At 40.0% G+C, this 26,882-nt stretch overlaps 1 protein-coding gene across 10 annotated transcripts in view; it reads left to right on the forward strand.

Moving 5' to 3' along the window:
• CYRIB (CYFIP related Rac1 interactor B) overlaps window positions 1-24,564 on the forward strand; it is a 143,023-nt gene extending 118,459 nt beyond the window's left edge. For 9 of the 10 annotated variants that reach the window (XM_059165623.1, XM_059165617.1, XM_059165622.1 and 6 more), the window contains 8 exons: window positions 3,198-3,303; window positions 9,085-9,221; window positions 10,282-10,359; window positions 12,974-13,090; window positions 14,043-14,122; window positions 15,395-15,521; window positions 17,287-17,357; window positions 23,820-24,564. In XM_059165623.1, the coding sequence (XP_059021606.1) occupies window positions 3,198-3,303; window positions 9,085-9,221; window positions 10,282-10,359; window positions 12,974-13,090; window positions 14,043-14,122; window positions 15,395-15,521; window positions 17,287-17,357; window positions 23,820-23,883 (780 nt within the window). In that variant the 3' untranslated portion in view covers window positions 23,884-24,564. The remainder of the gene's footprint in view (window positions 1-3,197; window positions 3,304-9,084; window positions 9,222-10,281; window positions 10,360-12,973; window positions 13,091-14,042; window positions 14,123-15,394; window positions 15,522-17,286; window positions 17,358-23,819) is intronic. The other variant, XM_059165625.1, reaches the window with a different exon arrangement.
• Window positions 24,565-26,882: the final 2,318 nt, after the last annotated feature.

Here is a 26,882-nt window from a genome sequence, read left to right on the forward strand (position 1 = left end):
ATCCTAAACATTTAAACATAATTTGAAAAATCCAAACATTTGTGGAAATGGAAGATTTAAATGATTAAACAGGATTTAATTAACTAATTGACAAATTCTTTTCCTGTAGGTCACAACAATTCATAGTTTGTTCTAAAAGTGTTTTAGTGTCTTCATATTGATTATCAGTGCTACAAATTATTTTTAATTGTTCAGTATTACATCATTAAATTTTTTAAAGTTTTATGGTTGAATTCTGATAGCTGGTTACAGTTGTTTCCCATAAGCAATAAAGAAAAAAACTATAGAGATACAGACTTTTATCTGTTTTTAAGGTTAGAGCCCTTAGGATTTTTTTAATTTAACCAAGTGAAGGGTTACACTCCTTCTTTGTGGAAAGGCTCACTACAGTCTTTATATTGACTTAATGAAATGCATCTATTGACTTAATTGAATGTAGTTGTCATCTTCTAAAAGACAGTAAAATGATGGAAACCTTTAGGAGTCATTTCAAAGAGGACTTAGGGAGCTGTGAAACCAGGAATTTTAGAGGCAGTGACCAAAGGTTGGAGTACCGTAGGACCCTATGGTCACCCAGTTTAGCGCCGTCACCATATTCAGTGCATTTGTAGCATTCCGTGGTTGGTAGTGCGGGCAAATAAATACATGTCACAGAGTTAAAGTTTACATAGAAAAATAACACTAAAAGGAAAGGGGAGAATCACAAGAGATAGTAAGAGATTCACCTTACCAGGCTACCTATTAAGGTACCTTCATTAATTCTTTGGTAAAGGAATTAAGGACAGAGAAGTAGGTAAATAAAATAGATAAAAAATATGTAAGCTAGAACTGAGGGTTGCCGGGGGGAGGGGGTTGGGGAGAAGGGGGTGGGATTATGGACATTGGGGAGGGTATGTGATTTGGTGAGTGCTGTGAAGTGTGTAAACCTGGTGATTCACAGACCTGGGGATAAAAATATATGTATATAAAAAATAATATATGTTTATAAAAAATAAAAAATTTAAAAAAAAATATGTAAGCTAGAAAACAAAATAGCATTTAAATCTGTAGATTAAGGTAAGTGTGTAACTATTCAAGCATTTGAAGAAACTTTCACTGAGGAATGCATATTGATGTCTGGGTTGAACTCTATAAGCAGAAATAGCATATTTCAGAATAATAGGAAAACAAGAAAGGAAGGTACAAATAAAAGCTGATTATATACAAATATACAGAGAACAGATACCACTACAGTAACTGTCAATAGAAAGACTTAAATAAACTTGGGAGAACTACTATTCTACCTATGAAAAAACACAGACAATAGAAATAAAGTGTTCAGATTTACTAATAAATGCACATCACTGTCAAGCAGTTTTATTATATACAATAATTGTTAAAAGTTCAATATTGGTTGGTTTATGAAGGTAGTGATTTTAATGCAAGTGCTATTATAAAATGGTTTCCTTTTTTGGAGGTCTGTTTGGCCAGTTGTAAAATGAGATCTATAAAATTTTTTTTTAGATTACATTTTAGAAAATATTCTCCAAAACAGTATCATTCAAGAGCAAGGTAAATGTACAAACCTGTGCTGTGGATGTGGAATTACTTATATTTTTGTTTTAAGTAACATTTTAGTAAACATGATTGAAATAGAATAAAATTTGATTTAATACAGAATCTGTTAAATAAACAAAGCTTATTCTCTAGGATAGGCCACTGGTGAGGGAAATAAGAACACTCAGCTACTGTTTTGATGAATCTATACCAGTTGTGACATTTTTGGAGCTGGGAGTTAACATATCTGCTCCATGACAGTCTCACCGCTAACCTGTACTGAGTGTCCTTTGCATGTTGGGCTGTCTGGGTGCTGTACCAGAAATGTCGCCTAACGCAGTGAAACTAATGTGAAAGAAAAAGGAATCACAATTACAGTGAGAACCATAACATGTTATCATATAAGAGCAACCAGTGTCCCAGTCTAAATGCAGGCAGGGCAGGGTCAGGGAAGCATTTAACTCACTCAGTTGTGAAAGTAGGTATGTTTGCCAGACCATTTTGATATTATGAGAATGAGTTATTATTTTGAAAATAATTCTTAGCTCTTGCAAGAGAAGTTGGATATGCTTCTCAAGAAAAGAAAATTTTAATTTTTATCTGTTTGGTTATTTCCTGAATAATAAACAGATTTTTACCACTTGATATAAAGCATTGCTGAGACTGGGTCTTGAGGCTAAAAGAACTTTTCGTATTTGTCAGGACAGTATCACAGTCCCTTTGAAATATTCATGTTAATGTGAAAGAAGGATTGTTACATGTAATGTCTGATTTTCTTTAATATTAAAATTGTAGGTAGTGACATAAATGGGATTCACTTCAGAATCCTACTGTGTTTGGATAGAATTCATAAACATTTTATATAGGGGCACCTGGGTGGCCTAGTTGGTTGAGCATCTGATTTAGGCTTAGGTCGTCTTGGGATCTTGGGGTCCTGGACTTCTGGAATCCTGGGATCCAGCCCTGCCAGGGCTCCCTCTTGATGGGGAAACTGCTTGTCCCTCTCCCTCTGCCTCCCTCTCTCCTTCTCATGCTCTTAACCTGTCTCTCAAATAAATGAATATGATCTTTAAAAAAAAAAGTTTTACATAAAAAAATCAAAATTTTCATGTAGCGGAAAGCTACATGTGTAAATAATACATAGCCCATTTGTTTAGTTTGTAGCTTATTTATTCAGAGCATTCCCTAAATCTGTCTGCTTTCAATTTTATTTTGCTTTCTTGTTTTTCAGTTTAGTGTGGATGGAGTCAGAGTACTAGTTGCCTTTGGAAAATCTAAACATGTCGATACCTCCTGATAATGTTTATAAGAAGAACCCCCCCAGACACTCCCCCATTTTGGTTATGAGTTTCAACTTTCAGATAGCATGTTTAGCTTGTTTGAAAATGTTAGAGAAAACAAACCAGATGGTTAAAAAAAAAAGGCCTTAAGTTCCATAAAAGAGTACGAAAAGCAAAAGAAAGATAAAAGCAAGAAAATACCTTTCTTTGGGAGTGACCCCTCCGTGTTCACAAAAGATTGCTTAGTGGTCTGAAAGGCAGGTCGTATTTTATCAAGTATACCAGGGTTTCCTGTGTTTGCCGAAACCTATATTTTAATGTAAAAATAATACTGTTTTGATTTTTAAAGCTCTAACTATTTTTATTCTTTGGATTTTGAAGGCAATCCAGCATCCAGCAGATGAGAAGTTGCAAGAGAAGGCTTGGGGTGCAGTTGTCCCACTAGTAGGCAAATTAAAGACATTTTATGAATTTTCTCAGAGGTTAGGTAAGTTGAAAGTTTCATAATTATGACTTCCCTAGTGAAAAAGTCATTTATTGATAAGGAATTAATGTAGAGTATTTTATATTCACCTTGCTAAATTTATATGCTACATAGGTACAGCAATCTTGTTAGACTGTAATATTACAGCATAATTGTATCATCCCTATCAACCTAGGTCTTTAAATTATTTAGACCATTTCCCCCAATAAATTATAACTTCCATAAGGAAATGCCTGATTTTATTTATTTATTTACTTACTTACTTACTTACTTACTTTCTTATTTGTTTATTTTAGCCTAAAGGGTCCTGGAAACACATGCTAGAATTTCTCTCCAGCTCTACAGCACATCCTGTCCCATGTGTGGGAACTAATCATCAGGCCCTTGGGTTATTTAGATTTTTGTGTCCTTAAAAATAATTGCTGATTATGGTCAGTTCATGTATCTAAAATGGTACAAGATGAGAAATAGCAAGTTGATGATGTGCCCAAAATTATCTGGGGAGTTATTAAAACAAAAAGTGTTCAAAACCATTTGCTTTTTCCCTGGTGTGGGAAAAATTACTCAAAGATCAGAATTGTATCTTCCATATAGTGAGTAAGCAGAATTGGAATTCCCTTTCTGTTAAAGGAGGAGGAAGAGCAGGTTAAGATTTAGGTAGTTAGCTGTTGGAGTAATTTGAAAGACATAAGTTGCCAGGTTTTAGAAATTGGTAATTACTTGAGTTCTGTGTTTTGTTGTTTATTAGTATGTTTTTAAGTCTCTAGATGTCTTGAAAAAATCATTAGCTTGGGCAGTTGATTGGTATTGGCTGGAGCGATCTCTATGGCAAAGCATCTCTGTGTCCATTGGTGTAGGGCTTGAGTGTTATAGTTTGCAGTAGATCACTGTCACTTCCTAGTTTTTTCTATCTGGCTCTCCATAACTTTCATATTGGCTACTAGGCCACTTGGGTCTGCAACCTACTTCAAAGCTGAAGTTCAATTTTTTAAAAATGCCTACTTTTTTTTGTTGTTGTTTTTTGAAATGCCTACATTTTTTAAAAACTAAGAGAACTGCTCTTTTTCTTAGATGAAGGACAGACTGTTAAAGGTACAGATTATTGAAATAGAAGTATTGTTACAAATTATCCTTTTTTTACTAGAAGTAAAAATTGTAGCTTATTACCTCAACAGGACAGTCATTTCTTTCACACTGCCAACCTTTTGATCAAGTATCTCTGTAATCTGTAATTTTGTAGCTTCATTGGACTGAAGTGTCTTAATTGTGATTATCATCTTGACTCCTTCATATTTAGAGTGTTTGTTGTGCTGCTAGTTCCTGGCTGCATTTGAAGTTACATTGCTTTGGATGGTGTTCAGGCCTACTCAGACTCATCTTGGTCTCTTAGCATTTGCCAGTTAGAAAAGAATAATTGTAAAATAGGCCAAACCAGTCAGGGTTACATGTTTTCTCATGTTTTAACTATCGGAATTAAATCAGGCTAGTGGTCTCTGTTCCATTTCACCAGAGTATATTATAACAAAGGTAATAGCAAGAAGCTATCGTTTTTCATACCGTCATGTGGGAGCCTGGAACTTTGATTACTCTAAGGACTTCTGTAAAGTTATAAGGAAAGTACAAATTTAATATAGGACAATTTACTCCTCATCTCTTCCCCAGTAACCTGGTTAATAATGTTTCCAGGTTCTTTGTGGACAGTAACATAGCCTTGTTTACATATGATAGGAGCTCACTGTTTCTTGAGTGAGTGAGGGTGAACTAATGAGTACACACATCTGGGGGTTCCTGGGTGGCTCAGTCGTTAAGGGTCTGCCTTGGGTTCAGGTCATAATCCCAGGGTCCTTGGGATGGAGCCCCACATCAGGCTCCCTGCTCAATGGGAAGTCTGCTTCTCCCTCTGCTTGTGATCTCTCTCTCTGTCAAATAAATAAATAAAATCTTTTTTTAAAAAAATGAATACACACATTTGATGTATCAGATATGTATTAGTATTTAGGAGGAGCAATAACACAGATTTTAGGCTTTGGAGGCATAGCTTCCTATTAGAAATCTGGTGTTTGCCATGTATTAGTTGTGTGGTCTTGACCACATGACTTAAATTCTCTGATTTTCAGTACCCTATCTGGACTTCAAGTCTGGTAGGCCATCTGGTTTATATCCACTAAACCTTTTGTCTCTTTTGTTCCTGCTTGAGCCACCGGTGAGGATAAACATTACAAATAGCCCACAAAGCACCACCTGTTAAGATCCACATGATCCTTCAGAATCGTGCTATCCCAAGGAGAGGGTGCTTGGCCTCAGCACTGCAGATACACTGTGGTGTGTATTCCAGAAGAGGGACCCTGATCCCTTGCCAGTTTGCATCCTTCTAGAGAGAGGGGGAAGGGATCACTCTACTAATTGGGAAGATACACTGACCTTAGGCTATAAGATTAATATTGCCGGCCTGGGGAATATTCTGTACCTGCTTATTTTAGTCTGAGGCCTTCCTAGTTGAGGCAACTCAGTGAAGGTTGTATGATCAGACAATAAACAGACTCCTTTGTCTTTCCTCAGTCATCTTCCTGTTTCAGGGGCTTATTAATAGGGACCATCCCCTGAGATCATAATGGGTAGGTCTCTCCAACATGTTGGCTCGCTTTCTCTGGGCTAGATTGCCCACAATGAGTGTGGTCATGTTTCTTGGCTATGTTAAGTCACCCACCATCCACATCTTTTGTGTTCTCTTCTGAGGATTTAAGTTCCGATATAAGTCTTTGATTTAGATGTGGATGGCAGTGGTGAGAATAAATGCTTATCTCTAAAGGAGAACTTTGGACAGGGGCCTCCTCTTCCTAGGCATCCAGTCATTTCCCATTATTGTTCTACTTGTGGACTAATCTGTCTTTATTATTTTTCCCAGTTAGTCTCTTCCTTGTAACGTTGTGCACTGATCTACCAGCTAATTTCTTCTAGAACTTAGTAACTTGTTAATTTCTTCTTGTCACCTCTCCTAAGAATCCTGTTCACGTGATTTTGTTTTAGGAGCTCCATCCGGAAGACCAATCCCTACATCACCGTCTCCTTGACATCCGTTTCTTTACAACTCAGCCAGAGACCTGAGCCGTCTTCTGGGATCTTCTGTCTCTGATTCCTTTCTTGACACAGGGCATTAAAGACTAGTAGGATTGTTTTGTATCCACAGAGGCTCTCAAAATGAGAGGCTGGTCTAGGTGTCCCAGAGGCAGATATGCAGTGCCATTGTCTTGAGATGCCCCTTTTTCGCAGATTTGCCCTTGAGTGCTTCAGCCATTCAGGGACAGAAGTTCTCCAACATGGTTATTGTCCAGCCCAGCTCAGCCTAGTGACTGGACTGCACTCTTTGGGGGTGGGGGGGCCGGGCCGGGAGGCGGCTCTGCCATCTCCCAAAGTGGCAGAGCACCTTGAATGTTAATTTTACCCTGAGACTTGATAAAGTCTCGGAAATGCAAATTTCTTTTTTCTTTAACAGCCTGTAACAGTATTGGTGTGCGTGTGTGTGTGTTTAACGGTTTTTTACTATTCTCATCTCTCTCGAACTTTGCTTTCCACTTACATTAATACTGACAGACAGAATGAATCTCAAGAGATGAGTAAGCCATTTTTTAAAATACCTAAAATGTGTTTTTCCTTTTAGTTGACCTTCACATCCGCTCTTGCACTTCTGTAAACCATCTGTACTTCTGCAATCCATTCTACACATAGCAGATGACATGGAGTTTTTATAAATGTTAATCTGATGATAGCACCACCCTGCTCAAGTAGTTTCTCCAGGGACATTAGGATGACAAGACCAGAATACTTACTATGGCACATAAATTACACACGTATTGTTCTGGTCTTAGGTTACTCTCCTCCTTGTGCTCTGTTTTCTACATGTATTGGTCTTCTTGCCATTCCTCTGCTGTGTCCTGCTCTTCTCAGCTCAGGATCGGGCTCACTGCCCTGCCTGCAAACTCTTTTTCATCTTTAAAGATTTTTTTAATTTTATTTATTTGTCATAGAGAGAGAAGCGAGAGCAAGCACAGGCAGACAGAGGCAGAGGGAGAAGCAGGCTCCCTGCCAAGCAAGGAGCCCGACGTGGGACTTGATCCCAGGACGCTGGGATCATGACCTGAGCCGAAGGCAGCCGCTTAACCAACTGAGCCACCCAGGCGTCCCACTTTTTTTTTTTTTTTTAAAGATTTTTTATTTTATTTATTTGTCATAGAGAGAGAAGCGAGAGCAAGCACAGGCAGACAGAGGCAGAGGGAGAAGCAGGCTCCCTGCCTCTTTTTCATCTTTAATGCACACCTCAGTCTCAGCCCAAATGTCACTTACTCAGAGAGGTCTTTTCCTGAGCCTTAAACTAGGTGAGGTTCTATTTTTATATTTTGTCATTGTATCATGTACTTCTTAACACACATCACAACGATAATAATTTGTCTTTCTTCTCTGTGTAGTCACGCTCCGTGTGGGCATAAGGAGCATGTCTGCTTTCATCTCTGTTCCCCTAGTGCCTGGCACACGGTCGACAGGACTTTTTCTGACTTGCTGTAAAAAAGATAAGAACTATTGTTTGGAGTTATTGTGTAGGTGACAAATAATGTCTCTGTAGTATCTAGCTTAGTACCAGCACATATTAGACATACAAGAAGTACCTCCTGTGTAGTAATCCATAGATGAGCGTTTTAGAAGGTTACAGAAGGCTGGGTAGAGTGTTGCTTTATTTGAGAGACAGTCAGTTATGTACTGTGGTAGAAAGAATAAGGCTGTCGAGTCAGAAACATCTGGCATTTACTAGCTATACCCTTGGGAGTCTAAATCTTTGAAACTCAGTATGTACCCATCGTAATGCTCATGTCCTAGTTGACGGTGAAAGTTTAATAGGGGACCAAGTCATATGCGTAGTAGAGATGTTAGTTCTTATTAGGGTCTTCATAAATAGTAGAGCTGGTATTTTTTTAAGTTAAGGGTTGATGATCTGATAAATTTATTATTAATAAATATTAGTAATCTGACAGTTTTTCATTAATGTTGGATCACCATCTACTACCGTAAGTTCCTGTTTTCTCTGAATAGAGTCTGGCATTTCTTTCTGATTCTGGAATCTATGAATGAATTAGTTTGATTTCTTTGATTTTTTTTTTTTTTGAAGTGAAATATATCTATTTTTAAACACAGTATGTATTAGTTCCAAAAAGCATTTATTTCGAAGGGACCGTTTTACTTACATAATGAATCAGGATATTTATATTGTGATTCTAAGATGCCAAGCTCTAAGATAGGAAGCTAATTATTAAATCAAAAACTTCATTTCCCTTAGTATCTGAAAGAAAGTAATTTGTGTTTATAAATAAGCAACATATTCAAAGTACGAACAGTTGCTGATTGATTCCCAGCCATGTGGAGATTTGACTGTGTGGACATGATGCCACTGAAAGTTACTCAGCTGTAGGGTAACCCTTTACCAGTTCATAAAAACCAACACTACGTAGAATGATGAAAACAGAACATTTGCTGTTTGATCCTGGTGTTAAATTCATTAGATTTGCATTCTGTGTTATTTTGAATTTGGGTTTATGAAATTTTAAAGCTGAATTGGTTCCTTCAAGGTTTTTATTCTGTTTAACACTGTTCCATTTCAGTGATTATATTTAGATGATCTGGCTTTTGAAGAGACCTTATTTTTATGGGAATTAAAATCATAACATTTATAAATTGCTCATTTTTAAATAAAAATCAGGGAGCTACAGCCTAAGATTTTAATCTTCCTTTCTGTAGAAGCAGCACTAAGAGGTCTTCTGGGAGCCTTGACAAGTACCCCGTACTCTCCCACGCAGCATCTAGAGCGAGAGCAGGCTCTTGCCAAACAGTTCGCAGAGATTCTTCATTTCACACTCCGGTTCGACGAGCTCAAGGTAGGCCTCCCTACTGGCCCCGAGGTGCATGGATGTCGTGAGCCTCTAAGTGAGCACAGTAGGAAATGCCTGGAGACCTTCACAGTGTGTTTACGTGGTGTCTGTTGGTTCATTGCAAAACATGGAAAACTACATTTAAAAGGGCAAATCTTTTGATGTATTATACGTGTAGCAAATAGCAAATTACCCCATAGTTTGTCTTCATTTAACTTTATTTTAAAAATATCTCTGGAGCAATATTCACCTTTTCTAATACTATTTTTTCTTCTCTACTCATCCCTAATTTTCAGCATCCCTTTATATAAAGATGTTAAGAGATTTCCTTTCTTCCTTGTGCCTGCCTGCCTGCCTTCTTCCTCATCTCTCTATGTTGTCTTCCTATTTCCCTGCACACTCTCCCCGCCCCCACATTGTTGGAAGGACTGAGTGTAAAGAAATAGGTAGTAACTCTCATGTGAGGAGACCTGATCCATTTGAGACTCTGTCACAGTAACCAGGTGTGAGGTGGAACTTTCCAAGACCTCGAGGACCTTATCTGATAGGTGGTAGAGGTGGATTCCTAATTACAGCCTTCTATTTATTTTACAAAATAGGAAGCGATTCTCTTTTATTAATACTTTGAGCACAAAGAATTTGTATATAAAATTTTAGTCTGAGGATTGCACTGTTGACCATATAGACGTACCAAGACATACATACTTTTTATTGTATTAATTCAAAACTAAGTGCTTACATATTTCTTCTTTTTTCTTTTATTTGATAATACTGGTTTTTGGGAAACAACCGTTTATTTCATATGTTACCTAAAATTACTGAAAAGAAGGGAAGTATATGGATCATGACTATAAAACAGTTTACGTGGTTTATATTCAGAAGGACTAAGTACAATGTTATGTGATTTTGGTACAAAAAGCTATCTTGGGTTATGCCAGTTTTAGTTCTTAAATTAGGGAGTTGTCACTTAACTCGTTAAAGCTGTATTTAGGAGATTTTTCACTTAATTTTTACACTGTCATTTAGCGTGCATAATACGTTTTTCTTTCGTGAATGTCTTCTTTAGATGACAAATCCCGCCATACAGAATGATTTCAGCTATTACAGAAGAACATTGAGTCGTATGAGGATTAATAACGTCCCAGTAAGTCAATGCTTTGAATTGGGTATAGTAATGATAGCCGTTAGTTTGCTTGTTCATGTGCTCGTCCATTCAGATGAAGTTCAAGCTGATGATAAAGTCGGTAACTCACTACGGGCTGTCGCTGTGGGAGGAAAGGGCAGGATGCCCCCGACTGCCCTTCCACTGAGTCCCTTCAATCGCCATGACTCCTTCCTTCAGTACAGTTGCTGTCTGTTCATACAACATTGATACTTAAAAATTCTCTGTGTAGTCTCATTTTATTTATTTTTTGATTTTTTAGAAAAGATTTTTAAGTAATCTTTTTAAGTAATCTTTTTAAGTAATTTTTTAGAAAAGATTTTTAAGTAATCTTTACACTTCACATGGGGCTCGAACTCACAACCCCAAGATCAAGAGCCCCTGACCAAGCCAGTCAGGTGCCTCATGTGGATTCTCATTTAAATTGCACAAAAACTTTGTGAAATCGTGGTTGTGAGTTTTTTGACTCCACAGTCTTAGAATGGAAGAATCCTGGAGAGAATTTGACTGGAATGGGAGGATACTGATGTTGGCAAGAGGGGAGAGCAAGCTCATGGACCGTGAGCACTCCTGTGCCTGTTCCTTGGCTACATAAATGCTCTTCTGCTTTACTTGGGCTTGATTTGCCTTGATTTCTCCTTGTCTTTACCCTTTTCTACCTCCAGGGAGTCAAATACCGTAAGTAAAACCTTAAATAGAAAGAAATTGTTCTCTATTTCTTTAGGGATTTTGAGGAACCTACATTGTGCTAATTGGTGTGAAAAATAGGGAAATTTCTAGGATCAGCCTTTTAGCCTCAACTGGATAGTTTAATACTAAAGATTACATAAGTGTGTAAGGAGTGGTAAGTGGCGTAAGAGGTTAAAGAAAGTGCCAAAGGAAAAATAAAAAGAAGAAAGTGCCAAAGGAGTGACCATTCTTTTTTTTTTCTTTTTCTTTTTTCATTGAGTCAGTATTTCCTGAAGTGTCTATTGTAAGATGGGCCTTGGTAGGAAAAGGATTTCTCTTCCATGAAGCATCTGTTATTTTACATCAGTTTGGTTTTGCATAGACCAGTTTCTGCTGTGATGTTGACTTATCATTTGTCTTTTTCATATCCACCATGTCAAATCGAATCAAATCAAATCAAAACACGTAACACCCAGTCAGTCCTCCTGTTATAGCTGTCCTGCTACCTCTCAAGGCCAGACACCATAAAATCATCTTTGCCCTGTCTTTCATCCTCAGTAATTACAGGCACATCCAACTGTTGCCAAGTGAAATATCTTTCACATCTCTTCCCCACCCCCGTTTTCATCTTTGTTTTTCTGTTCCAGTTGAGAGCCTCATTCTCATTCTTGTTGGGAGGCATTCTGTAGAACTCATTTTTTGACCTATGGTCCCTTTGGCACACTCCGCCCCCCACCATTAGTCAGTTTGCTTTAGGGATGCCTCGGTGGTTGGCACCTGCCTTCAGCCCAGGTCATAATCTCAGGGTCCTGGGATTGAGCCCCGCATTGGGCTCCCTGCTCAGCGGGAGGTCTGCTTCCACCACCCCCCCCCGCCGCCCCTCCCTGTCGTGCTTGCCTCTGCCTACTTGTGATTTCTCTCTCTGTCAAATAAATGAATAAAATCTTTAAAAAAAAAAAAAAAAAGAAAGAAAGAAAAAGAAAATTGACCTAGTTGTTGTTCCTTTCTAATAACATGTCCAGGGGCCCCCCATTACATGCAGAAGAAAAATGCGAATTTAAGCTAGCTCTTAAGATACTCTGCAGTCTGACCCCAGCCTTCCTTCCCAACCTTACTGTCCGCTGGCCGTGGCCCCTTGTACACTGAACACACTGGATTACTCTAAGCCACTTGAACACACTGGATTACTCTAAGCCACTTGAAAACATGCTCTTCTTCCGTGACTTTTTGGAATGCTGTGCCTACCTGCCCATCTGCAAAGGCTGTCTTCAGAGTCTGTCTGTCTCAGTTTCTTCCAGTCTAATGTAGTCTTCCTCTCACCTCTTTTTTTTGGTCATTACTTCTTAGTGTGTTGTGGGTACCTGTGTGATCCTAAAACAGAGGCTGGGGCAGCGTCTTCCTCATCTTCCTGTCTTCCATAGCATTAAGAATAATGCCTTGTTATAGTAGGCAGCCCATCCAGGTTTTACTCAACAGCTTAATATTATTTACAATATTTTAAAAGATGTTAATCTTTCTGAAAAATTGCTTAATATCATTTTTAACCTGTTTTAAAGAATATTTAAGTATTATTTGCACACGAGGATCTGAAATATAATTGAAGGGTACTTAATAGAATAACAAGCATTAGCGAAACAGGCACTCTGCCTAGGCTCTTCTTTTTTTTTTTAAGATTTTATGTATTTATTTGACAGAGAGAAATCACAGTAGATGGAGAGGCAGGCACAGAGAGAGAGGGAAGCAGGCTCCCTGCTGAGCAGAGAGCCCGACGCGGGACTCGATCTCAGGACCCTGAGATCATGACCTGAGCCGAAGGCAGCGGCTTAACCCACTGAGCCACCCAGGCGCCCTAGGCTCTTCTTTTTATAGATGTTATCATATTTAATAATTTGTGAACTGATATCATACGCTCTTACTTTCTACATAGGCAGAAGGAGAAAATGAAGTAAATAATGAATTGGCAAATCGAATGTCTTTATTTTATGCTGAGGCAACCCCAATGCTGAAAACCTTAAGTGATGCCACGACAAAATTTGTATCAGAGGTAAGCGTTGCCTGGATGGTTGATTATCTTCGTGTTACTCTTCCTGTCTGCAGCCACGGTGACCTCCGCAGGCCCTGTGACATTGCCAGCTCTGAGTGCGTAAGCACTGAGTCCTGTCCCTTCCCCAGGGCCCACATGCACGCATCTACCTGCCTATGAGCAGCTTCCCTTTGGATGTATAGTCAACACCTCAGTGGTGTCATGGCCAAACAAAGTGTTGGGTGTTACCTCCTGACCCTGCCCTTTCTCCAGTCTTTTCTGTCTTAATTAATAGTACCACTATAAAGGGAAGTAACTTACAGGTTATAATCCTGAATTCCTTTCTTTATCTCACCTCTTTTATCTCCTCTGTGAGACAGTGTTATTGACTCTCCCTCTAAAATAGACCCTGAGTCTGAAAACTTAGCCCCTTTCTTGCTCTCCCTCTCCAGATCGGCCCTCTCACCTCGGACCTGGATTACAGCATTCGTGTTCCCCCTGGTCCTACTTCTGCTCTTGCCCCGCTGTAGTCCTTTCTCCAAAGAGCAGCCAAAAAAATCTTTTTAAAAACCACTTCTTCCTCTGTTTAAAATGTTTCAAACATTTAAAAAGCCCTTTAAGAAGCCCTTCTTCCTCTGTATAAAATGTTTCCAGTGACTTCTCAGTATCCTTGGGATAAAATCCCTATACCTCATGACCTGTAAGGGCCTGTCTGCATGTAATGATTGTTTCCACTCAGCGGCAATGTAAGTGACTCTCAGGAGAGCAGGGTTTTGGTTCTCTGGCTCATAGCCATTTCCCTAGAGCTTGGAATAGTATCTAGAATCTAGTCCCCCCCACTTTTTTTAAAAAAACAAAATTAGGAGTAGAAACGAACATTTAAAGTTGTCAGTTTTTCACATTATGCTAAGTTTTAAATTATGCTTAAGTAATAACTATCACTTTCACTTTTTTCCTCCATACACTTTTACAGAATAAAAATTTACCAATAGAAAATACCACAGATTGTCTAAGCACCATGGCTAGTGTATGCAGAGTCATGCTCGAAACACCGTGAGTATTAGCTGATTCTTTTTCACTTTAACAATCCTCTTGAAACGGTTGTCTAGATACGAACAGGTCTTATTTAGAAGGCGGAAAATACGTATATCTGAAGTATCCAAAGTTAATATGTGAACAATATTAAAATAATTTGGAGCTTAATGTAACTGGTTAACTAGAAAGTACAGTGGATTTTCAGGTGCCTAAGGCCTAAGGCCAGTCAGACTCGCTTACTTGACTCTTCGGAATGGGGAATTTTGTGGTGCTCTTATTGGAGATAGGGGAAGAGCTTTGGTGTTTTGGTTATGCTTCTCATCAGCATTCTCTCCTTTTCATTAAGAACCTTGTCTTTTTGCTAGAGGTCTAAAGTTACTCTTCCACTTAACCCCTCTCTCAGTATTAGTTCAGTCTTTATTTATTTTTCCAACACTAATCTGAATTCTCTGCTGGGTTTCCCTTCACTTTCAAGCCATTTATCATGTATACCATAGTGTTGTCTGGCTGGATTTTCTTAGCAGCCAGAAGAAAGAATCCCTCCTGGATTCCTAAATAACAAATGGTCTTATTAGATAACTTTTTGTTTTTGTGGAGCTTTTCATTTTCCAAAGCAGTAGTATACACATCATCTTACTGGAAAACTTTATGAAGTAGGAGGGCAACTATTCATCGTTATCATTGTTCTTTAGGGGAGCAAGGTCCTGGGAAATGAAGGGACTTGAATGCACACTGGCTGGTCTGCCACACATGCCTGGATGGCCCCATCCTGGTTCTGGACGCCTTCTGCTATGTCATGCTGCTTTATAGATAGATGAAAGTTCTGTTTCCCTTTTTCCCAATTGAGAGAAGAATAAGAGTGAATTTTAGTGAAATTAGAATCCAGTGATATAATAATGTAAATACTTAGATTAAGTTAGCTTCTAAATAGCAAGCATATTGCTCAATTAAGCTAGTGGCTTTTTTCATCATATTGGCGGAAACAACCTTTACAAAGCACCTATCCTGAAAACATTACTGTGGGGCTACTTTTGATTTCTCTAAATTTGCCTCATCTCTGCCAAGCAGAAGGGGTGATAACACCAAGGAGGGTTCATACAGAGATGAGAATACGTGATACCTGCTGCACCCACCTCAGTTCTCTGGGAATCTCACCCTGGAGAAAGGGGGGCATACGTTAGCGTTCCTTTTAGAGATCAACAGGATACATCCTTCAGGGTCAACTGAATGTTGGATCAGTTCATTAAATAGTGATGTGCCTCATCCCTCCATATCTTTTCTACCCTCCAGGGAATACAGAAGCAGATTTACAAATGAAGAAACGGTGTCATTCTGCTTGAGGGTAATGGTGGGTGTCATAATACTCTATGACCATGTACATCCAGTGGGAGCATTTGCCAAAACTTCAAAGATTGATGTAAGTTATATTGTTTTATTTAATTTCAAACCATTTCTGGAAGTGGAATTCATAGGCATTTATTTAAAAGAGCTGCAGGTTGCACCCTGTCACAGCCCTCAGTTTTACAGTTTCTGATAATAGTGGGTTTCTCTTCCCTCTTGTTTTGTGCTGGGTTTTTAATAGCCGCGTACAACAGCCGCAGTCTTTTAGCATGCCTCCTTGTCCCTCTTACTCCTCAGCCGTCCTGCATATTTGGCAATATAAATAAATACTTAGACATGAGAAGTTTACTTTCATTCTTGGACCAAAAGCCATTTCAAACAAAAGACTTATTTCCAAATGTGTATAGAAATTCAGTAGATGTTCTCCCAATGAAAAAAGACCATATAATACAGAATTTCTCCTCCCTCCTAATCATAATAATTTGTGGCTCTAGTCTGGGTTCCTACTTGGCTTGTCTCTACAGAAGTTCATATTAGGAATACAGCAGGTTTCTGGTTTCTCTGTTTCGTAATTTCTCGCGCTAACCCTGTCACATCTAGTTCATCAGAATTATAACCAGTATTTGGTGAGAATTGTCTTCAGTTTTCCTTTCTTAGCTAGCTCAGGCTCTCGGAATTTCGTGTCTAGATTACTGATTGCCCACCAGCCTCTTTACCTCTTATTCATGTCCATCCTCTGTGAAGAGATATGAATTAACATTTATTGAATGATTATTACTGTGTCTCAGGAATTTTATGCTAGTTTCCCTCTTACCTTGGAAAATACTCCCAGGGTGTAGATGTTATTTCCTCTGTACTAATAGAGAAACTAAAATTCAGGGAAATTACATAGTATTATCTCTAGTGAATTGTGGAGTGGGATTTTGAACCTACATCTCCATGGCTTGCAAAGCCTGTGCTCACCTTTTGTTCTCCTCTCTTTTCTCCTGTTTTTTGTTTTTTCTTTCCTTTCCTTTCCTTACCTTTTCCCTTTCCTTCCCTTTTCATTCATTCTATTTTATTTATTGAGACAGAGCATGGCACTTTAGTTGAGGGAAGAGTAGAGGGAGAGAGAATCTCAAGGGGACTCCACGCTGATCGCAGAGCCCAGTGCAGGGCTTGATCCTAGGATCACGGGACCATGACCTGAGCCAGAATCAAGACGAGGACACTTAACTGACTGAACCACCCAGGCACTCCAAGCCTGTGCTGTTTCTGCTACATTCCGTGTTTTCAAAATCATCAGGCTCATGTGCCTTACATACCATCTTTACTGAGTTGTTCCCTTTTTAGAGCCGATCACAAGTCCCTACCCCATTAGTTATAGTTGAGTCTTCCTTGGCTTGTGAGGCCCTCTGTAAACTCCCCTATGCTAGTCATTTCAGCCTTGCAAAATGCTGTTCTCAGTGTGTGATAAGATGTATTATTTTTGTCAAGGTGTTTGTCTACCTGGAAAGGCTCCTCTCTTCCTTGGCTACGTGTTCAGTCTGTTTTCTTAAAAGCTTCTTCACACCTTTTCTGGGAAGTCGTCCCTTAGCCAACCCTTTGTTCTCTCATTCGTGTGTGTAGTGCTTTCATTTGACCAGATTCAGTTCTTTAAAAGTTTTGCTTGACAAAGAAACAAAATAACAGTTGGGTTGATTTTTTCCCCCCTCTTTTAAGAATAATGATTTTGACATTTCTAGAATGTAATTTCTCATGAGTTCCATAGTTGTGGTACTGATTTAAGTACTACTGTTTTGAGATAATGACTGTTGTATGAGAAAAACATTTTTACCTTTTCTGTTTCTTTTTCTTCTTAGATGAAAGGTTGTATCAAAGTTCTTAAGGACCAACCTCCCAATAGTGTAGAAGGTCTTCTAAATGCTCTCAGGTGTGTATATATATATATACATGTGAATAAAAACTATCTATAAGGAAATACTTCAAAATGCCAGTAGTACAAAGAATATGAATTTATATGTTCATGTTAGAAATGGGAAGATCTCATTTGCTTATTGTCACTCTTGGTTTCAACTGTTGGTTACAATATTTTTATAATAAAGAGAGTGTGCGTGGTGGGGGGGGCGTTCACCTGAAAATAGCAGTTTTATTTATTTTTTTTTTTTAATTTTATTTATTTATTTGACAGACAGAAATCACAAGTAGGCAGAGAGGCAGGCAGAGAAGAGGAAGCAGGCTCCCTGCTGAGCAGAGAGCCCGATGCGGGGCTTGATCCCAGGACCCTGAAATCATGACCTGAGCCGAAGGCAGGGGCTTAACCCACTGAGCCACCCAGGCACCCTAGCAGTTTTATTTCTTTGCCAAAGATTTTGGCTTTCATTTTTTGATGGCTTAGGATGTTTATTTTTTTTTAATGAATGTGCAACATGCTAATTATAAAATAAAATTCAGCAAACAGGAAGATTTAAAGCAAAATAAGGAAATCACATAATCTCACTATTTTGAAACAAACTGCTCTTAATTTTGGTATATAGTCTTGCAAAACTTTTTCTTTACACTTTATAGATAGTCATAGTCTGTGATACTTACTTTTTACAAATGCCATAAAAACTCTTCTGCAAAAACTAGCTCTTTTCCCTTAATATCATTACATTTCTAATTTCACAGATACCTTTATTTATTTTGTATATTTCTTATAATATTTCTTATAATGAAAAAACAGTTATTTGCTGTCTTTTCAAACTTGATGTTGTTACTGTAACTCCTAAGAATGCTGTAATTTTTTTTTTTTTTAAGAGGATTTTTTCTTTCCATTTTTTTTAAAGTAAGTTCTAGGCCCAGCATGGGGCTTGAATTCATGACCCTGAGATCAAGAGTCACAAGTTCTATGGACTGAGCCAGCCAGGCATCTCTTGAATGCTGCTGTATTTTTAAATGCAAATCTCAGCATACTATAACATCTTAACTACAGAGATTTAATTTGCAATTTAATTTCCCTAACATAAAAGATAATTTGCTCATTGCTCAAATTATTTTGTGTTTAAACACAAAATTGCATGAGCACAGAAATATTTATAAAGAGACTTTTTGAGGTCATGGGCTGTCTTTGCTTTTTACTGTAGTGCACTAGTTCACGTGATAACCAAAAATGATGTCCAGCTCAGTATTAAATTTCTCATGTTTAATGAGCAAAACAGGTTGTTACTCCTCTTGAATGCTTAGTCACACTTGGTGCATCATAAAGCAGAATTCTGTGCTGTATCATTTCAGCTGAATGGAACCAGTAAATGATTTTATTAGGATTATGAAAAGTATTCTGTGAGCAGTGACTACCTGAGCAAAGGAGGTCGTTTCTACACAAAGATCAGAAAGAGTCAGGATCATAATATAACAATAAAAAGCCTCATAATGTCAAATTATTTCAACCATAAGCCTACAGAAACCGCAACTTCTGGGAATTTTTTACTCTGGAGGTTTTTACAACATAAACCTCATTGGTTTTATCCATATTTATGGTATTGTGAATCTTTACTACTTGATTCCTTTCTGAAGACACCCTGGGACCCAGTCAGCCCGGTTTGTCTACCAAGACCCTTTTTTTCTTACTGGTGAGACTCTGCGAAGCCAGTCAGTGACAGGAAACCTGCTTTGAAAAGGAAGAGGGAATCCAAGTCTAGGAGGACCCGGTATTGCTTCTTTGCCCGTTTTCCTTCCCTCCCCCCTCACTCCCTCCTTCCTGCCTTCCTTCCTTGAGATTTTTATACTTAACAGAGAGAGCGGCAGAGGAGAGGGAGAAGCGGACTCCACACTGAGCAGGGAGCCCTAGGTGGGGCTCAATCCTAGGACCCTGAGATCATGACCTGAGCCAAAGGCAATCATTTAATTGACTGAGTTACCCAGGAGCCCCAGGCCTGGTGTTACATTTCTTTACCTTGAAGGGGCAGTGCTCCGCACATTAAAACCTCAGAGTTTGGACACATGGGTGGCTCAGTGGGTTAAAGCCTTTGGCTCTCAGGTCATGATCCCAGGGTCCTGGGATGGAGCCTTGCATCAGGCTCTCTGCTCAGCAGGGAGCCTGCTTCCTCCTCTCTCTCTCTCTGCCTGCCTCTCTGCCTACTTGTGATCTCTGTCAAATGAATAAATAAAATCTTTAAAAAAAAAAACAAAAACCTCAGAGTTTGCTTTTGTTTTTCAGAATTTAAAGATAGTTGGGTCTTTTCTATTCTAGCATTAGGGCAGCACCAGGCATGAGGGCTAAGTGAGAGGTAGGAGTCTGTTTGAGGAAAAGGGAAGAAAAGCCCCATTGAGGCAAGGGCCACTTAACAGTTTTCAGTTTTTGTTTCGCATATCTAATGGAAAGTAGAAGATGAAGGTTTTATCGCAGAGATAACTCTTGAACTGTTTTTCTACATAGTGAACATGTTACATGTCTGGTTCTTTTTCACCTGGGAAGTTGTGTAAGGTTCATTGGTGCACATGATGCTTTATAGTAGTGGTTATAATTAGTAACATTTTTATATTACTGTATGTTCATATGTCGTTTCATACCGTTTCATACGCATGACTTTATTTAATCCACACCACAGGAAGATGGTGGATATGAGGTGCTTGGGGATGTCTCCATCGTACAACTGTACAACTAGTTACCTTGTGCTCTTGAGTGACTCACAGATCATATAGCTAATAAGTGTCGGAATCTTTTCACATTCAGGTTTTCGTTCTTAAAATCCTGTATGCTTGATGCTGTAGCATTGAGCCTTAGGTTTTCTATGTGACCAAACCCTGGAGTGCTTTGGAATAACTAGGAAGGAGGGGAAAATGCAGATCCCTGGGTCACCATCCCCCAGAGGGTCTCTCTCAGGTCTGGGGTGGGGCTCAGGAACCTCATTTTATAAGTAAACACCCTCGCTGATGTCATGGTGGCACTTTGAGAAATACTGCTCACACTAATTACCACAGCCCCTAATGTGCTTCACTTTAAGAGCAAAGGAGATACTATTTGAAAAGCACTTTGTAATCCCAAAAGTGCTGTGCAATTGTTAATTGTTACTTAGACCTCTAGAGAATGGGAGATAGTTTTGTGGAATTACTTTCTGAGTAGCTGCTTTACTAGAGATGCTCACTCCATCAACTTCCTCAGAGCCAGCAGTTAATAACTAAAAATTTTTTTATTTTTATTTTTTAAGATTTTACTGATCTCTCTGAAAGAGAGGCAGAGAGAGCACAAGCAGGCGGAGCAGCAGGCTTCCAGCTGAGTAGAGCACCTGATGTGGGGCTCCAGCCCAGGACCCTGGGAATATGACCTGAGCTGAAGGCAGAGGCACACCCAGGCACCCCAATAGCTAAAAATTTTAAAATTTTAATTGCATACACATATATATGCTGTTTATTTTAAATGCTTCTCTATCATTATATATAGTGCCTCCAACTTACAGTATGTGGTTACAGAAAAGCAGCAAGTCATGCCTGCATTTTATAGATAGAAAAATGGAACCAAGTGTTGTCATCATGAGAGAGCCAGCTAGAGCTGGGAGTTAAGATTCGGTGCTAGATAACTCCGTTCTTTACTAAATTTCAGAGTAAAGTTAAATAATAGTTGATTTTCTTTGGTAGGAAAGTCATACGCTCTCAAAAAGGAACTTTGTTGTTACGCTTGAAGTGCGGCAATGCCGTATGGGTCCAAACCGGATTTTCCCGTGTGAGTGTGTGTGTGTGTGTGTGTGTGTGTGTGTGTGAGTGTGTGTGTGTGTGTGTGTGAGGCGCTCCTGCCCTTTGCTTGCTTTCCTCCCTTCTTTATCCCCCTCCCTCCCTCCCTCCATCCCTCCTTGCTTCTTTGTTTGTTTTAAAGATTTTATTTATTTATTTGACAGAGATGACAAGTAGGCAGAGAGGCAGGCAGAGAGAGAGAGAGAGGAGGAAGCAAGCCCCCCACGGAGCAGAGAGCCCGATGTGCGGCTCCATCCCAGGACCCTGGGATCATGACCTGAGCCGAAGGCAGAGCCTTTGGAGCCACCCAGGCGCCCCGTGTTTGTTTTTTTAATTTATTTGTTTAAAGAGGGAGAGGCAAAGAGAGGGGAGAATTCCAAGCAGGCTCCGCACCCAGCACAGACTCTGACATGGGGCTCCATCTTACAACCCCAAGTCAAGACCTCAGCTGGAATCAAGAGTTGGATGCTTCACTGACTGAGCCACCCAGGTGCCTCCATTCCTGGCCATTTCTTGAGAAGAATGTGAGGATGTGACAGTCCTGCCTCCCAGTCAGCCCTGTTGAGGGGAAGGATCTCAGAACTGCAGGAAGTGCATGATCACATCCCGCAAAAGCAGCAAGAACTTGTGTCTGGTAAAGAGGAAAGCACTCACAGCTCCTGGGATGTCTGAGAACATGGCTGAGTAGTGGTACTTAAACCACTCTGTGTGAAATGTCGGTGTGCCGCTTGCATGGCTCTCTCCCCTGTTCAGGTGCATAAAGGAAAGGGGGGAAAAAAAGAAAGGGGAGGATGTTAAACATTTTTTATTCGCTGACATCATTAGGATTATGTGCAGCTAAATATACTTTATCTGCACTTGGAAAAGAAAACAGAAGGCTTTAGTCTTGGCTACATCACTTGCCACTTAATGTAAATATTCTTTAGGGATGGTTTTTCCAGCCTGGCTGCTTACTTTCTTGTCTTCTTTCCACAAGTACTAATGGAGCATCTATCACATGCCAGGTGCTCTGGTGTCTCTTCAGTAGTACGTGAACAATTTGGAAGTAGCCTTCTAAGTAAAACGTTGGGAATATGTCAAGTACTTAATAAGTACATGTGTGTCCTTATCTCTCCAGGATTTGAGTTCAGGTCCTCTCTTCAATTTTTAATTGATTTGAAATGAAACAAGAATTTCTTGAAGACACAAAGACCATCTGTGTGTACTTGCTTTAAAATGATCTATTCCTTAAAGATTAAATTTGAAATTCTTATAAGCCAAATTAACTGATCCAGGATTAAGTTCTGTCTGAATTGTCCCACATTCAGGCATTGAGCACCTGTTTCCATTGCTGCTCATCTCGTCCAGGCGTTGGTCACCTCACTGAGGCCCCTGGAGCAGCCCCCTGGTTGGTCCCTGTGCTGCTCCTCTGTTCTCTACAGTTCTTCAACTGCCAGAGCAGTCTTTTCAGAACCTAAATGAAATCCCCTATCACTGCCCTACCTGATAGCCTCCACTGGCTTTCATGTGCACTTAGAATAACCTCCCTGCTTCTCACTGTGACCTGCGGTGTCTTCGTGAGCTGGGCTTTTCCTGTCCGGAAGGCCCCATCTAGTAATTTTCTCCTTTGCCCCGGTATGAGTGTATTACCGTCTGTCTGCTCTGCCAGATTGTCAGCTCCTGGAACAGTGCTGGACACATAGCAGGCTTACTCACTGACTTTGGGCTATTAAAGGGCTCCTGTGGTGAATCTTCTCATAAACCAGTGGTCCCTCTTCATGATTTTTGTGTTTACTTGCCTATAGCAAAACATGTCTAGCTGGAAACAAGGCACTCAGAATATTGAGACATTTGGGGATGTGATGGTTTGGGACTTAAGTGGGGCTCGGCGTATTTTTCGGTAAAGGTCTAGAGGGTAAACATACTTTTTAGGGTTTGGGGCCACATAGTTTCTGTCACAGCTACTCTGCCACTGTAGCAAGAAGGTAACCGTAGGTAGTATTGAAGTAAATCAGTATGGCTGTCTTCCATTAAAACTTTTTATAAAAGGGGCGCCTGGGTGGCTCAGTGGGTTAAAGCCTCTCCCTTTGGCTCAGTCATGGTCTCAGGGTCCTGGGATCGGGCCCCACATCAGGCTCTCTGCTTAGTGGGGAGCCTGCTTCCCCTTCTCTCTCTGCCTGCCTCTCTGCCTACTTTTGATCTCTCTCTGTCAAAATAAATAATTAAAATTTAAAAAAAATTTATAAAAACACTGAAATTTGCATTTCATATAATTTCCATGTTAATGTGAAATATTCTTTTGATTCGTTCCCTATTCATTTAAAATTATAAAAGGCACTTCACTCACAGCCCATACAAAAATAGGTGGGGGCTTAGATTGGGCCAGTGATTTGTCAGTCCCTGTGATGGAGCGGAGACTGTTTTCCTCCGAGTGGGAGGTGTTCCCTAGGCTTTAACCAGCTCACTTCAGCAAGGTAGTTGTGACTCAGTACACAGCTGTTGGATCTTCTGTCTAAAAGCTGGTCGGGAGACTAAGCGAGGCAGAACCTAAACCCAGTTGAAGCTGAAAATTAAAGGCACAATTGTGAGAGAAGATTTATCTATTTGCTCACCTTGTGATAATTCTAGAACCCAGTGCAGATAATGTTGGTTTTTTTTAATTCCCTAAAATTGCTGTTTTTGTCTTTGTTTCTGTTTTTATTTGTAGGTACACAACAAAACATTTGAATGATGAGACTACCTCCAAGCAAATCAAGTCCATGCTGCAGTAGCAGCTGTGGCTTGCGCACCTGCTGTGGGTGGAAGACAGTATTCTGCAGTGACTGGGAATGCACAGTTTTTAGTGATTGCAATTACTATCTCATGTACTCTTGCTTTTTATTTCTTGCCTCTGTTCCTCTTCCCTCTTTTTTAATCATGTTCTTGTTCTTAAGACTTCTTTTCTGTGCCAAAATCAGTAAAGTTATACTCTGAAGGGATATTGTCCTTTCAAACGGGCCATCTAAGGCAGCTAATTATGCATTGCATTGGGGTCTCTACTGAGAAAAATTCTGTGACTTGAACTAAATATTTTTAAATGTGGATTTTTTTTGAAAACTAATATTTAATATTGCTTCTCCTGCATGGCAAAACTGCCTATTCTGCTATTTAAAAACCCTCAATGACTTTATTTTCTACTGCCGCTTTTTTCATGTGCAGCCAAAATGAAAATGTTTAAATTAACTGTGTTGTACAAATGGTACCCAACACAAACTTTTTTTTAAATTAGTAAGACTTTTGTTTAAAGTTTTAAGTTTGCATTTGACTTTTTTTGTAAGGATGTATGTTGTGTGTTTAACCTTTATTAACTAACGTTAAAAACTGTGATGTGTGCGTAGAATATTACGTATGCATGTTCATGTTTAAAGAATGGCTGTTGATGATAAAATAAAAATCAGCTTTCATTTTTCTAAGTGTGGCTTGGTTTACTGGTGTTTTGTTTTTAAGCTTGTAAAACCTTCCCTGTGTTATTTTAGCAGAATGCATACAAACATCAAATATTACCACTTCTTGTAGAGGAGAACTGGTTCTTTGTTATTAGTTTTTTTCTTCATTATTGTCTATGTAGGTAGTTTTAGTTGCTTTTAAAATCTTGCCAAATGCAGTAAGACCAGTGATCTTGTTGTTAATCTGCTTTTTACTCTGGATTTACTTTTGTATGGTTGTAGTAATAGGGGAAAAACTGCACTTGCCTGATTCACAGCTCCCAGGAGTGAGAGGGCAGTCACAGGAGGCGAAGAGGGAGGGTGGCAGGAAGAGCAGCCCTCACCATGGGGAGGAGCGTGTGTGCAAGGGGGGCTTTGACACCAGTGGTAGAAAACCAGTGTGTATGTTATTTGAAGATCATAAAACCTTAATCATGAGATCAAAATGTCCTGATTGTGAGATGCAGCTTAAAGGTTGTCTAGTCCCGTTGTGCTGGTGGTGTGATGGGTGTCTTGAGTGTCTCCGCTCTGGCAGTGCATGTGAAGTGGAAGGAGTGCCAGAGGCTTCCACCAAATCCTTTTGGCTTAATAGTGCTGGATCGTGATGCCCACAGCACCGCCATGGACTCCCTGCTGACCTCCTTGGCCTTCACCGCACGCTCCCCCAGTGCATACCCAGCTCGTCTTCAGCTCAGCTGCCTGCAGTGATTGCATGTGATGTCACACCTCCCTAACTCTGGCTGGTCCCCAAACCTGCCCTTCCCTTCCCCACTCACGTCCATCTGATGAGCAGCAACTTGCATTTTTTGAGACCTTCTTCATGAAGCCTTCAGGAAAACATTAACCCCAGTCTTCTGAGTATTGTAATGGATTAAATCGTGGCTCCCTAAAGGATATGTCTACCTGGAACCTGAAAATACAACCTTATTTGGAATAAGGGTATTTACAGATATTATCAAGGATCTGGAGATGAGACCATCCCGAATTAGAGTAGGCCCTAAATCCAATGACAAATCCTTGTAAGAGAAAAGAAGGGGAAAGAGACTCAGCAAAAGGCCATGTGAAGATGGAGGCAGATAGGAGCAGCACACGGACGAGCCACAGATCCAAGACTGGCTGGCAATCGCCCAAAGCTGGAAGAGAGTCATGGGATACATTCTCCCTCTGGAAGGAGGGAGTCTCCAGAAGGAACCAACCCTGCTGCCACCTCTGGCCTCCAGGACCGTGAGAGGACACACTTCTACCCCATTTGTGGTAGTTTGGTGCGGCAGCCCTGGGAATCTAACACAGGTGTCTCATCCAGCGCCTCTGACACCTGACTACGTTTGTGGGTACCTTTTCTGACCCTGTGAGACTCAGAAAAGAGCCATGTCTGATTTTCCCTCTGCCCCAAGGATTTTGTACAGTGCCCCGACTGGAATAGGGGCCAAGCGAATGCTCGAACGGAGTGAGTACAAGTAAAAAATAATGAGGCAGCTGGAAGAGAAAAGGCAATACTGCTGTGGCCTGTGTGGTCGGCACAGCGCACGCTCCACATATGGGAGAAGTAGAAGAATCTAACTCTGGACGGAGGGCTGGCAAGCTGGTCTGTGGGCTGGCAAGCTGGTCTGTGGGCCAGTCCACCCCCCTCCTCTATTTTTGTACAGCCTGTGAACTAAGAATACCTTTTACATTTGTAAAAGGTTGAGAAAAATCAAAAGACTATTTCATAGCATGTGTGAAGTATACAAAATTCAAATTCCAGTGTCCACAAATAAAATTTTATTGGAACACAGCCTCACTCACTTGTTTACATATTATTTTTGGCAATTTTTGCACTACAACAGCAGAATGGAATTCTTGTGACAGAAGCCATATGGCCCTCAGTGGCAAAAATATTTACTATCTGGCCCTTTACAGAAGGAGTTTGCTGACCCCTTCGCTAGTTACAAGAGCAGGTTTATTCGAGAACCGGGTATGATGGAAGTACGGGGCTCAGGGAGATAAAAGGAGCTGTCCCTGCTGCCACAGACTTAATTTCAGGTCTAATAGTTGCCATTCAGATGGCCAAAGAGAACAAATCGGCAACTTGCCACCTACCAAGTGTGATCTCATTTAATATTCGTCCTAGAGTAAAGGATGATGATAACTGGCCATGGGCTCACCAAAAATGAGGGCCAGGGCAAGTGGGCAGGGTCTGCCCTGTGTATTGGAGGGAGGTGGGACCCTGCTCCACTTTGGTGGTCTTCATCACTCAGAGCTGGGCCTCCTTTCACCCCCTCTCTCCTCTAAAACACAGCTCTGCTCAGTATCTCTACCCCTCTCTG

This window comes from Mustela lutreola, chromosome 3 (assembly GCF_030435805.1).
Source record: "Mustela lutreola isolate mMusLut2 chromosome 3, mMusLut2.pri, whole genome shotgun sequence".
Lineage (NCBI taxonomy): Eukaryota > Metazoa > Chordata > Mammalia > Carnivora > Mustelidae > Mustela > Mustela lutreola.